This window comes from Rhinolophus ferrumequinum, chromosome 13 (genome assembly GCF_004115265.2).
Source record: "Rhinolophus ferrumequinum isolate MPI-CBG mRhiFer1 chromosome 13, mRhiFer1_v1.p, whole genome shotgun sequence".
NCBI lineage: Eukaryota > Metazoa > Chordata > Mammalia > Chiroptera > Rhinolophidae > Rhinolophus > Rhinolophus ferrumequinum.
The window spans coordinates 39,964,821-39,977,779 of record NC_046296.1 but is presented as its reverse complement, the minus strand read 5'-3'; the positions used below and the strand labels follow the sequence as shown (position 1 = coordinate 39,977,779).

At 36.6% G+C, this 12,959-nt stretch overlaps 1 protein-coding gene across 2 annotated transcripts in view; it reads right to left on the bottom strand.

The window, feature by feature from the left end:
- SRBD1 (S1 RNA binding domain 1) overlaps positions 1-12,959 on the bottom strand; it is a 181,313-nt gene that overhangs the window by 22,562 nt on the left and 145,792 nt on the right. For both annotated transcript variants that reach the window (XM_033125419.1, XM_033125420.1), the window contains exons 17-18: positions 4,309-4,415; positions 2,849-3,025 (exon numbers count right to left, since the gene is read on the bottom strand). In XM_033125419.1, coding sequence (XP_032981310.1) covers positions 2,849-3,025; positions 4,309-4,415 — 284 coding nt within the window. The remainder of the gene's footprint in view (positions 1-2,848; positions 3,026-4,308; positions 4,416-12,959) is intronic.

Below are 12,959 nucleotides of genomic sequence, written 5' to 3'. Positions count from 1 at the left end.
AAGGAACTAGAATAAGACTGGCATCATATTTCTCTTTGAGAAACAGATGTCAAAACACAGTGGAACAATATCTTAAAAGTTCTGAGACAAAATGATTTTGGATCTAGGATCTACACCTAGGATCCAGGATCTATACCTAGCCAAACTAGCATTCAAATAGGGGGACAAATTAATACCATGTTCAGACATGTAAGGAATAAAGTATAACCCATATAGTATCCCCTCTGAAAAGAATTTCTTAAGTATATACTCCAGTAAAAATAATGAATTCAAGACAAATGATAATGTGGGCTACAAGAAACAGTGATAAGTACAGAAACCATAAAAACTTAAGTTAAATAATTTCACATGCATAATGTAAAAATATATATATAAAAAGGATAGTCTGAAATTAAAGTCCCAGGTCATCTCATCACGGGACATAGAGTTGAAGGGAGCAAGGTGGGAAGAGACCTGCGGTTCTAGTCTTCTCCAGGAGGACAGACACACCAGAGATCAGTCTGAATCAATTTCAAAGATAATCATAAGAATCAAAGTAAGATATACAGCATGAAATCACTCAGGGGAGATAAGGATGAGGTGGGAAAACAAGAAGAAAACTTGTTAACTGATAAATTCAACAAACAATGAAAGGAAAAGAATTAGAAAGTGTGATGAAGAGAAAATATATAAGATGGAAGATTAATTCCAAACACATCAATAAATACAACAAATGTAAATGTACTAATGTAAGATTGAGTAAAACAATTAAACCTGTTTGTTTACAAGTCATATAAAAATTTAAATGCCATTGAAAGTTTGAAAATACAAAAATGCCAAGCATATTATGAAAAGACACATATAAAAACACTGCTAGCAAACAAAATCGATTTCAAAGCAAAAAACATTCAATGAGATAGCAATAGTCCATTCTGAATAAAGGTACGATCTATCAAAAAGATGTAACAGTCATGAATCTTCAAGTACTTCATTATCAGTTGAAAAAATGTAAGGCTTTAAAACAGGGGTGTTCAAACTGCGGCCTGCAGGCCAACTGCGGCCCATGATCCATTGTTAATTGGCCCGCAGCAAATTCCAAAAATATATTTAGTTTACTTAAATAAACCAGGTGAGGCAATACGTACTTCACCTCCAGTGAGTGGCCCGGCTGTTTGTGTATTTTACCGCACATGGCCCTTGGTGAAAAATGTTGAAAAAAGTTTGGACACCCCTGCTTTAAAACAACCCAAAGTTTATCAGTAGGCACTTATTAGATTAAATTATGATCCATCCATAAATTAAAAACTATGCAGACATTATAAAGAATGATGTAAATCTACATGTAATATTTGGAAAAAGATCCAAGATATATTACTGAAACAAATAAAGCAAATTTCAAATAGTTGTATAGCATGAGCCCTTCAGTAAGCATTTAAACATAATAAACACATACATACAGGCTGATATAAATTTATTTTTAGGAAGCAATATATAAGCAACTATTTTGAAGTGAGAAGTTGAGGTCCCCTTTATTTTCATTTTATTCTTTTCTTATACTGTGAATTTTCTAACCAACTGTTCAAAAAACATAAACCAAAAGACATGGGATTATTTTGTCCTCAATTTTTCTTTTTTTTCATTCTGGCTTCTGGGTTTTGTGGTCTATTTAGGAAGAACTTCCATCACTTCAATGTTCTGCAACCTTTATCCATATTTTCTTCCAGTACTTTTACAGTTTCACTTTTCCCATTTAAGTCTATGATCCATCTGGAATTTATCTGGGTATAGAGCATGAGGTAGAACTATAGCTTCCTCCACACACACTAAATTCCTTTCAGCTGTCGTAATACCACTTAATGGATAATTAATCAATTTCCCCCACTATATGAAACATCACCTTTATCACAAACTAAGTTCCGTCTATGCTTTGGTGGATTTCAGACTCTATTCTATTTCATTTCTACATCAAAAGCAAACTGTTTAATTATTATAGCTTTATAATATAGTCTACTATCCAGTGGGGTGGTTTTCTTTTAATTAGTCTTTTCCAGAATCAAGATTATTTGTCCATGATACCTTTATTATAATTTTATCAAAATAAAAAAATACATATGAAAGACCCAGGTAGTTCTGAAGTAGTAAATACTTAAAAGCTATTCTTTCATGATTATCAAATGCTAAGAAGTTTACCTAATTTCTTTATTTTTGTGCTACCAGGATTACAAAGCTAAAATTTAGCTCTTAATCTACACAACTCATAATAATGCTTTGGTCAGTTTTCAGTGAGGAGGGAGTGGGGAAGCCCAACTACACACAGGAAAAGCTGTCACTATGAAGCGGTACTTTTTGTCACCTCACTGTGTACCGGTCCTCCCCACTTGTGATGCTCCAATCACACTCGCCTCAGTTTCGTTTATTGAGTACACCAAAGTTGGTCCTACCTTAGGACCTTGAGCACGTACTGTTTGCCTGGAATGCTTTCCTTCTAATCCTTGTGTGGCTGGCTCCTTAATTTCATTAAAAATTCAGCTCAAATAACTTTTCAATGAGTAACTCATGTAAAGCAATTATACTGCTCCCCTAGACAGTGCCACATCTCTCTGTTTTAATTTTTGTAACACTTATCACATCTGAAACTATTTATTTTACTAATTTATTGTCTGTCTCACATATAAACATTTAACTCCATGAGAACAGGAAATCTGTTGATTTATTCACTGCTGTATTCTCAGTGCTGAGCAAAGATTAGGCAGTCAACACATATTGAATGAAGGAATGAACAAGTAGACACCTAGGATTTATGCCAGTGAGAAGGATGGGTAACAGTAAGAGGTTGATAACAGAACCAAAAATGTACTTTAATAGTCACCTGCAAAACGTTCGAATATAGTCCTGATTGATTCTGATGAAGCCAGCACACTGCTGGAAAGACTTTGGACCCAGTCCTTTTACTTTTTTCAGCTGTTCTCGGTTGATGAAGGGCCCATTCTCCTCTCGCCATTCAATAATATTTTTGGCTCGGTTGGCATTGAGTCCGGCAATGTGCCTAAAAAAATAAACAAAATGAGAAATGTGGCAGATATAATAGTTCTGAGTACCGAAAGATCTCATCTGAAAAGACAATGATATAAAACATTTGCATTATAAAAAATTAAAATTACATATTGTCCTATGTCTCTAAGTTAATTTAAAAAGGGGAACTAAATTAAAAAGACAACGGGAAAAGAGTTGTCCAAGAGGGGAGAAAAACAATGGAATACAAAACAAGACAAAACCAGTAAAACCATAAAGATCATGGTAAATTGGTTAACATTGGTGCAAGAAAACTATTCCCCATAGTATTTCTACACTATTCACATTCCTTATTTCTGAATCAAGTAATAATTCTGCCTATTCCTGTTTAGCTTACAAGGTGAGTTAGCAGCAGAAGTTACAATAGCTACACTTGCATTGTACTACCCTATTGTATTTTTATCGGCCTATTTTTATTAATGTAAAGACTTGAACTATAGAAAAGTACTTATCCATGAATGTCATGGATAGTATAAAAATAGGAAAATTGTTATCACTAGGTAGTTTGCTTGGTGTTAATTAAAAGATTACTATTTAATAGAACCTTAATTCTATTATAAAATTCCATATAAGGAATTATGAAATGTTTGTAGCTAAGGTAGAAAAACATCACCTTAAAATGTAAGGGACATTTTTTGCTATACCAGTTTCAAAGGCAAAAGGTCCAGATCTTTTCCAGAAGTCCAGAATTTCATGCTGTATTAACAAACTTGTGAAATAAATGCAAGACTATGAACAAAACAGCAGCTCTTCCATAACCCCAGGAAAAAGAGACAGAGTATATAAGATGTGATTACAGTACGATGGAGATTTTGATCTGTGACTTGCAGAATCAAGATAAAAGTATGGTAACCATACCTGGAACCCTCAGATTTTATCTTTTGGTTACTGCCAACTTTGACAGAATATGCAAGAGACTAAACTAGTGAAAAATATCTACTCTCATGTGGTGGGAAACAGCTCTTTTCCACGTTAACCTTATTTAAATTCTATTAGTGACACTAATGCACTCAATGGTAACCATATGCTCTTCACTTCAGATTTGCAGTGTTAAACATGATCATGTGAATTGCTACAATTCTTTTCTTAAATGATGTCTTCCCTTCTGAATGATTACCTTTAAGCAATGTATGAACTCATAGATTTTCTCTACTTGACATCTTTATACACGTGTCCCCTTGTTCTAACTGAATTTGCACAGGATGGACAGTCAAACTCAAGATTCTGCACTTCTCAAGCGCAGACTTCTTGTCTCACCTTAACAAAACTTCTGAACAGATGTTAATATCCACTCCCACGAAGCTGACACATTCTTCTACAACACTGTCCAGTGTTGCCTTGAGTAAAGTCTGGGACACATCGTGCTGAAAAGACAAAGATCAAATATCACTCAGAAGTGAAGGACGTGAAGTTCTGGACTATTCCATTACTGTGCCTGTATTACTGGCTGAGATACAGCAGAGTAAATTTCATTTCTCTTAAACACACTGTTAGCAGATGTAATTAAGCTGAACTTAAGGAATCTGTGTTTTCTTACTCTCTAAATTACTCATGCCCTTCCCTTATATATAACAGCACCAGTGTTTTCCCTTTTTCCAAAATTCTGCCTAGAGCAGTGGTTCTCAAACTTGAGCTTGCCAGCAAAATCTCCTGCAGAGCTTGTTAAAACACAGGTTGCTGGGCCCCACATCCAGAGTTTTTGATTCAGTAGGTCTGGGGTGTGGCCTGAGAATGTGTATTCTGAAGTTCCCCGGTAATGCTGCTGCTGCTGGTTCTGGGAGCACACCTGGAGACACACTGGTCTCCATCATTCACTCACTGCCTTGTAGTGTTACCTTCACTTGCATATGTGTTCCTTTAGTTCTTAAGAGAAGAAAGTTTTAATAGGAAGCAGTACACTCAAGTAGACAGTAAACCAAACTCATGTTTCATCAAATTGAAGACAGTATTCCCTATAAGAAGCACCAGTCCTGTAGTACCACTAAAAAGTGCATTGCTAATTCATAATGACACAACGCTTTCTTATTAGATTTTTATTTTCTAAATATCAAAAGAGCTCTTTTAGACTTATTTAGAAAGCTTTAAAAGCATGTATTATGCATATATAAAAAAAAGAAAGCATAAGCAACATAAGCTCGTTAAGATATTCCTAAAATTTCCTCAGTATTCAACTCTTGTGAATCACTTCTGTACTCAGAGTCATTGATGTCCAAGTTTCATTGATGTCCAAGTTTCTCCATGCAATATTGTGTTTTATATTATCAAGAGCCTTGGTAATGTAGCATTTCTGAAAAGGGAAACATTCTATAGTCTCTGGGATTTTCTTTTAAGCTTTAGATGCTCATTCTGTAAGCTTTGACAACAGTCCTATCTTAAAAGAAAGTATCTACAGAAGAGATTTTGGACAGCAATAAAACTCCTATTCTTACCTTAAAGTTCCTTAAATGTTTTAACGTTCAGTGGTTTATTGACTAAAACAGTGAAGGGTTTGGAGTTCAGTCATGTCTCCAGGATTAACAATCACGTTTACACAGAAAACTACACCATGATTTGCCATCGGGCCAACTGCAACTGTAGGACGCCACTAATTAATTGTAAGACACATCCTGATTCCAGAGATGTTAAAATGCAAGAAAATGTGTGCCTTAGAAATGATGAAAGGCAGCATTTGAAAGTAAATCTTTGTTGCTTAATTGAAGCCAGATTACCAAAATGAGTTTATAATATACTTGATATTATTCACGATCCTGAAATTAAAGATTCTCTAGTTGTTTTTCCCAGATATGAAACTGTGGGTCAGCATCCTCCTCTTTTCCAGAAATCCAAGGGAACAAGGATAAGGTCTGATAACCTCAAACCCTTAGGAAGACAATATAGTAAACAGGGTCCCCAGATATTGTGATTACATTCTTATCACTTAGTAACAGCAGTTTTTGTTCTGAAGACTGAAGGGTACAGGAGTACCTTTGTATTTCAGAGATAACTTAGTTGGTAACTATCTAGGCCACAGCTTAAATATATAGATGTGATTTTAGAAATCTAATAAGCAAACATAATCATGAAAAAGATTATAAAGAAAAACCTAAGACCTTGCTGAGAACCTGATAACCCTTGAGTCACAGCTTTTAAGAAGGTGTAGTCTTTTCTTTGTCGAAATAGATGAGAAGCAGCAAAATGAAAAGGGGATTTAAAAAAAAAAGTGAGGGGAGGAGATGGATGACAATATAGAGGCTAGGACAATTACAGCAACAAGAAAAACCATCTGAGGAAAGAGACAAAACTTTAATAAACAAATAGGAAAAACTAAGAGCAATGGTTGAGAGCCATTAGGGTCCAGATGAACAACTCCACACACTTCAAAGCATGTGAGATGCCTGAGATATCTAAAGGAGTAGCAAGCAGTCCCTGTAGCAGACAATCTTGGTTGCCTATCCTACCTCTAGCCTCCCACCCCCATTTCCCCCTTCCAAACAGAAGCCCAACTGTGTTTGATGCATCCATACATCTCTGTGAGGCCGCGTGCTTTGGGAAAGCTGGCCCCGTATCCAGAAAATGATAATGACTGGTTAAAACCAGTGGTTTGCAAATTGAGGGTTGTGACCAATTAGTGGGTCATAAAGTTAATTTGGTGGCTTGCCACCAGCATAAAAAAATGAAGAAAGAAATAGAATATAGACCACATCAAGCATGTTGTATATATCCTTAACATGGAATGAACAGTGCAATAAATAATGCAGGCAAATGAGACTATCATCTGAAAGGAATACATAACTCAGCCAGAACATGTCTTTTATTCACTGATAATTTCTTTTGATTTTCTGATAAATGATGGCCATTCTAACCAATGATTGATGGAGAGCTTAAAGAGTAACTTTACAGAGCTATGAAGCAAAGTATCAAAAAAAGTATAAGTTTATCATCTATTGGCAAAGTGCTGATTCTTTCAACCAAGTTTAGTTACAAATTTTCAGTATTTTTCAGAATGTTGAGTATAACAGTTTTCAAATTATCAGCAACTGAAATATCTTAACTGAGTTAGTATAAGATGTCCTTAGAGTGAAACAATTTAAACTCTGAAGAAAAAAAATAACGAAGCAAGTTCAACTACTGGTTTTGGACGTGTAGACATTGTATCACGTGACTGGGACTAGCTTGAGAACACAGCTGTCTCCCTGAGGACGGCAGGTGCACACACAGAAAAACTCCAGTTCTTCAGGATACTCTTGAGATCCTGTATTAATCAGTTAGGGACTCAGCCCCCTCTGACCTTCTTGTAATATTTCCTTACTGTTTAATAAAGAATAATAAATCTCCTTATTGTTCAAGCCACTTGGAGTTGGAATCTCCGATGTTTTTCTAACTGAAGCAATCGTTTTATACAGGGGCTCAAAGTCTAGCAAAAAGATGACAATAAAAACAACTAACAATAACCATACTACCAAACCCCTTAAGATTTTACTATTTGTCATAAGGCTTTATAATATTATCTTGTTTAATCTTCACAACAATTGCTCGAAATGTGTATATGATTTCATGTACCATCTTCACATATTAAGAGTTTATTCTAAGGAACTATTAAGACATATGTGCAAAGGGGTGTGTGTGTGCAGTCTAAAAATTCACCGGGGAATGTTACAAATAAATTATGAAACAGCCACAATATGTACTATTATGAAGTCATTAAAAGAGCATCAGGTAAAGCAGAGCAGATATTTTACCCAAACACTCTGCAAAAAAAGGTTGAAGATAACATACGGAGTTGAAAAATTCTTTAATTCCTCTAGTAGCAGCTCAACTCATGTGAGAAAATTTCTGCAAGAACTGCTGTCATCTATAATCCTGGATTCTGCCTACAATTCTTCTCCAACTTTTTGCTTAGGAAAGTACTAAAGAGTTAACACTGAAGAGTTAACACAATTTTCATGTATGTTTAGGGGAGGGAATACTGAACAAAGTTCTATATTGTCTCCATAATAATGTGTTTGACATTAAAGTAGAGGCATTGATTTTGTCATTCTAAAAACATTTTCTAAGCAACTATTATGTACCAGACACTGTGCTAGTTGTGCTAGGTGTTGAAAGTACAGGAAAAAGCATATGCACTACCTGTCTTCAAGAAGCTCAGTTTACATCTGCTGAAAGCTGAGATGTGATACATCACCCTACTGACAGTCATAGTATAAGAGGCAAGAGGACCCCAAGACCGACTGTACTAATTGTCAAGGACTTGATGCCAGGAAAAATGAATTGTTCCATTTTTTAAAAGCTACCTAACTCTGAGATTTTGGGCAAGTCATTTGGATTGTATAAACAGTCTGTTTTGAATTCAAGGAAATATTGTTTGGGTCATTATATTTTTACGTAAAATTTATGAGATTTTAAAAAAGGAATATAAACAGTCATTTATGCTAGTCAGCTTTTTTGAGGTCAATCCACATTTTTACTGTTATTCTACCACAAACTTCTGAAGAATTGCTGATCCAAACTGCTCTTTTTTTATTTTGTCCCAAAGCACTAAAATTATCTTACAATTATTTTTAAAAAGTCCTTCCAGATGAAACATTGTCTGTGGACTACAGCAACAAAATTTCACGTTGCATATTCCGTTTTAAACTTAAGTTAATTCCCAAGTGGTTTTCTGATGTAATATTCTTGAGTATTTTCTTGAGCAATTATCACTTACTGGTGTCCCTCCCTGTCTCTTACTATCGCCAAGATACAACACGCAGTTAGAAACTAAAGATGCAAAAAAGCTTTACAGGGAAAGCCAATTTCAAATAAAGCAAGTTTATGTCCTCATCTTGCATCTACTTTTCCTTGACAGATATGTGACAGTTTAAGAGTCATCCATGAGAGTGTGTGTGCAATGACTCATGAAAGACAGAATGACAGAAGAATGGAGAACATTTGGGAAAACAGAACATGTGTGCTGAAGGGTAGTTCTTCTTCCAATTCTTCAAACCCAGTGTACGAGAAGTCTTTAGCTGTTCCCTTTAAGGACTAAAACAACATTCAGCACCATAGAAGCATCATACTTCACTTTTTAAAAACTTTCATGTTGTAGCTCTACTGGATCATAGATATTTACATGTAATGGGTCAAATACTCTTGAAAAAAATTCTAAGTATTTCTTCATAAGCACATTCTTTTAAAAACAAATATTTTTAACACTAGCAGAATATTTTTATTTTTTAAATGAATAAACTATACAATGAGCAACTCATTGTACCTGTGGGGCTCTGGGATTAAGATGGCAAAGGGCATTAGTCCTTCAGCACTGGAAGGATTTTTCCAGATCTGGAGACATAAAGTATGGCCAGTGGTTATAAGAGGGAAAAAAACAACACACAAAGAGATTCCCCTGTAAATTCTCCTCCTCAAATAAAGCATATGGAAGGTATGCTGAAGACTTCTTTATTGCTAACTCAGTATTTAAGCACTTAGTTTGCATTAACTTATGCTATTTAACTGAAATCATATTTATTTAAGCCAACATGACGGAAAGATCCCTGGGACAATGACTGTCCTTGGTTCTGCACCAGCCAAATGCAAACTAATTTTTTTTGAATTCAAGGAAATATTGAACCTTTCACCCCGATTCCAGGGTTAGAGTAGCCCTACTCCTCAGGCAGGGATCTTCGGGGGGTCTTCTGAATGCCTACAGCTGTTCACTGAGGTCTCCCCTCAGGGTAGCCAGAACTCTTATGCTCACGGGACACTGTATAACCTCTGGAATCTCCATCAGACCACCAGCTCCAGCAGCTTTTCTGTGCTAGGCTTCATGAAGTCTTGGCCTGCATATGTGCACCTTAACATGTGATCAAAGACAGTTTTGAAAGAAACAAATAAGAATTCTCCTTTTAGCTATGATGGAGTAATTGGCACCAGGGTACTTTTCTCATCACAAACAACTATAAAACTAGGCAAAATATCTTTGGCAACTAATTTTAGATGTTAGACAACAGGCAGTGCAGGGCTATGACTCCAGAGAGAGGGGAATAAGGTGAGCCCCACAATTGCCCACAATCTCTGTCTGAGGACACTTTATAGACTGAGGCACAGGGAGGTGGCACAAGCAGAGCATAGCAGTCTTACTGAGCTGGGGAAGTCAAGGCTGGAGTTCAGGACTGCTGAAATGACTGGAATTTTAAGAGTAGGATACCAGAGAGAATGGAGCTTTGAAGAGAACTCTAGAAATTTGTATGAAACCGTTTAAGGATTTAGCTAAATACTAAGCTGCATATATTCATGGCACTAGAACAAGACTCTACATGACCAGGCAGAAAACAGCTGCCTGGAAGTTTTGGACTATACAGAGATTCCTGAAATTGCACCGAACTGGAAGACATGGGGTGGTCTACCACAGTGGGGAGACCTCAATGAACACCCAGATACCCCGTCAGTACTCCAGAAAGTCCAGACCTTAGAAGTGGGGCTATTCTAGTCCTAGAGTAAGGGCTACTCTATACCCATCCTGACAAAGTTTATAAAACAATCCTTATTCAGATGGGTTCACTGATGTAATCTATCAAACACTTAAGGAAGAAATTATGCCAATTCTATACAATCTTTTCCAGAAGACAGAAGCAGCTTCATTCATAATAGACAAAATTTAGAAGCAACCAAGATATTATTCAGTAGGTGAGTGGTACATCCACGAAAGAAATTATTATTTAGGCTAAAACAGAAACGTGCTATCAAGCCATGAAAAGACATGGAGAAACCTTAAATGTATATTATAACACTATGTGAAAGTAGTCAACCTAAATAGGCTGCATACTGTAGGATTCCAACTCTATCACGTTCTGGAAAAGGCAAAACTATGTAGACAATAAAAAGATCAGTGTTTGCCAGGGGTTAGAGAAGAAGGAAAGAGAAATCACAGTACAGGATGTTTTTACGGTAGTAAAACTGTTCTGTATGGTACTCTAATGGTAGACACATGCCACCATACATTTGTCAAAACCCACAGAATGTACAACATGGAGGGTGAAGCTTAATATAAACTATGGACTTTGGGTGATGATGATGTGTCAGTGTAGGTTCACTGACTGTAATAAATGACCCCTCTGAGGTGGGATGTTAACAGTGAGGAAGATTGTACGTACGTGGGGGAAGAGGGATACGGAGCTCTCCTTCTACTCAATATTATTATGAACCTAAAAACTGTTCTAGAAACAAAATTAAAAAAAAGTTTAAAGTGTATTTAAAAAACAACAACAACAATCATAACAAGATTCAGTCTGACAGTAAATTAACTGATAGAACAGAATCCAACACTCTTTAAAAGACAACAGGGGTGGCCGGTTAACTCAGTTGGTTAGAGCGTGGTGCTAATTAACACCAAGGTTGCTGGTTCGATCCCCACATGGGCCACTGTGAGCTGTGCCCTCCTTGGAAAAAAAAAATAAACAATATAAAACTAAAATAGAAGAAGACAACAAAAGTTGTGCTCTCAATAACCTAACATCCACAATGTACACCATACAATAAAAAATAACCAGAAACATAAAAAAGCATGCAAGTCTGACCCATAACAGAGTGGCGGCTGAGAATAGTCAATAGAAACCAACTACAGATAACCCAGACGTTGAAAATAGCTGGTAAGAAATTTAAAGCAGCTGCAACACTTAAAGGAAAATATGGTCATAAATAAAAAGATGGGAAATAGCAGAGAAACGGAAAAGGGACAATTTTTTTTAAAAAAGGGGAATTCCGTACCTGAGAATTTAGTATCTAACGTGAAAATTTTACTGGACAGGTTTAATAGCAGATGGGAAATGAGCAGAAGACAGGGTGGGTGAACATGAAGAGAGATCAACAGGAATTATCCTATCTGAAGAATAGAGATAAAACAAAAAGAGGAAAAAAAATCAGAGCCTTAGTGACGTGCAGGATAATACTGAAATATCTAAATATGTGTAACTGGAGAAGGGAGAATAAGGTAGATAAACATTCAAAGAAGTAACGAACAAAATTTCCCAAATATTTAAAAAAATAGAATGTGCAGACACAAAAAGCTCAATGAAGTCCAAGGACAAACACAAAGAAAACCACACCTAGGAATATTATTACAGTCAAACTGTTGGGAAAAAAAGACAAAGAGAAAATTGTGAAAGTAGCAGAAAGGACACATTTCGTATGGGAGAACAACACTGTGGAAAAATGGCTAATTCTTATCAGAAACAACACAGATCAGGAGGCAATGAAATGACATCTTTAAAGTGCTGCACTGGGCCAGCCCTGTGGCTCAGGTGGTTAGAGCTCCGTGCTCCTAACTTCGAAGGCTGCCGGTTCGATTCCCACATGGCCAGTAGGCTCTCAACCACAAGGTTGCCAGTTCAATTCCTCGACTCCGGCAAGGGATGGTGGGCTCCGCCCCTTGCAACTAAGATTGAACACGGCACCTTGAGCTGAGCTGCCTCCCCGATGGCTCAGTTGGTTGGAGCGCATCCTCTCAACCACAATCTCAACCACAAGGTTGCTGCTTCGACTCCCGCAAGGGATGGTGGGCTGTGCCCCCAGCAACTAGCAACGGCAACTGGACCTGGAGCTGAGCTGCGCCCTCCACAACTAAGACTGAAAGGAAAACAACTTGAAGCTAAACGGCACCCTCCACAACAAAGATTGAAAGGACAACAACTTGACTTGGAAAAAAAGGCCTGGAAGTACACACTGTTCCCCAATAAAGTCCTGTTCCCCTTCCCCCAATAAAATCTTTAAAAAAACCCAAACAGTGCTGCATTAAAAAGCAAAAATAAAATAGAAACTTAAATATCTGTCAATCTAAAATTTTGTATCTTTCAAATGTGAAGAAAAATAAAGGCATTTTCAGGTAAATGAGAACTCACCGCTAGCAGACCTACACTACAAAAAAATGTAGGTAAAGGGAATTCTTCAGGTTAAAG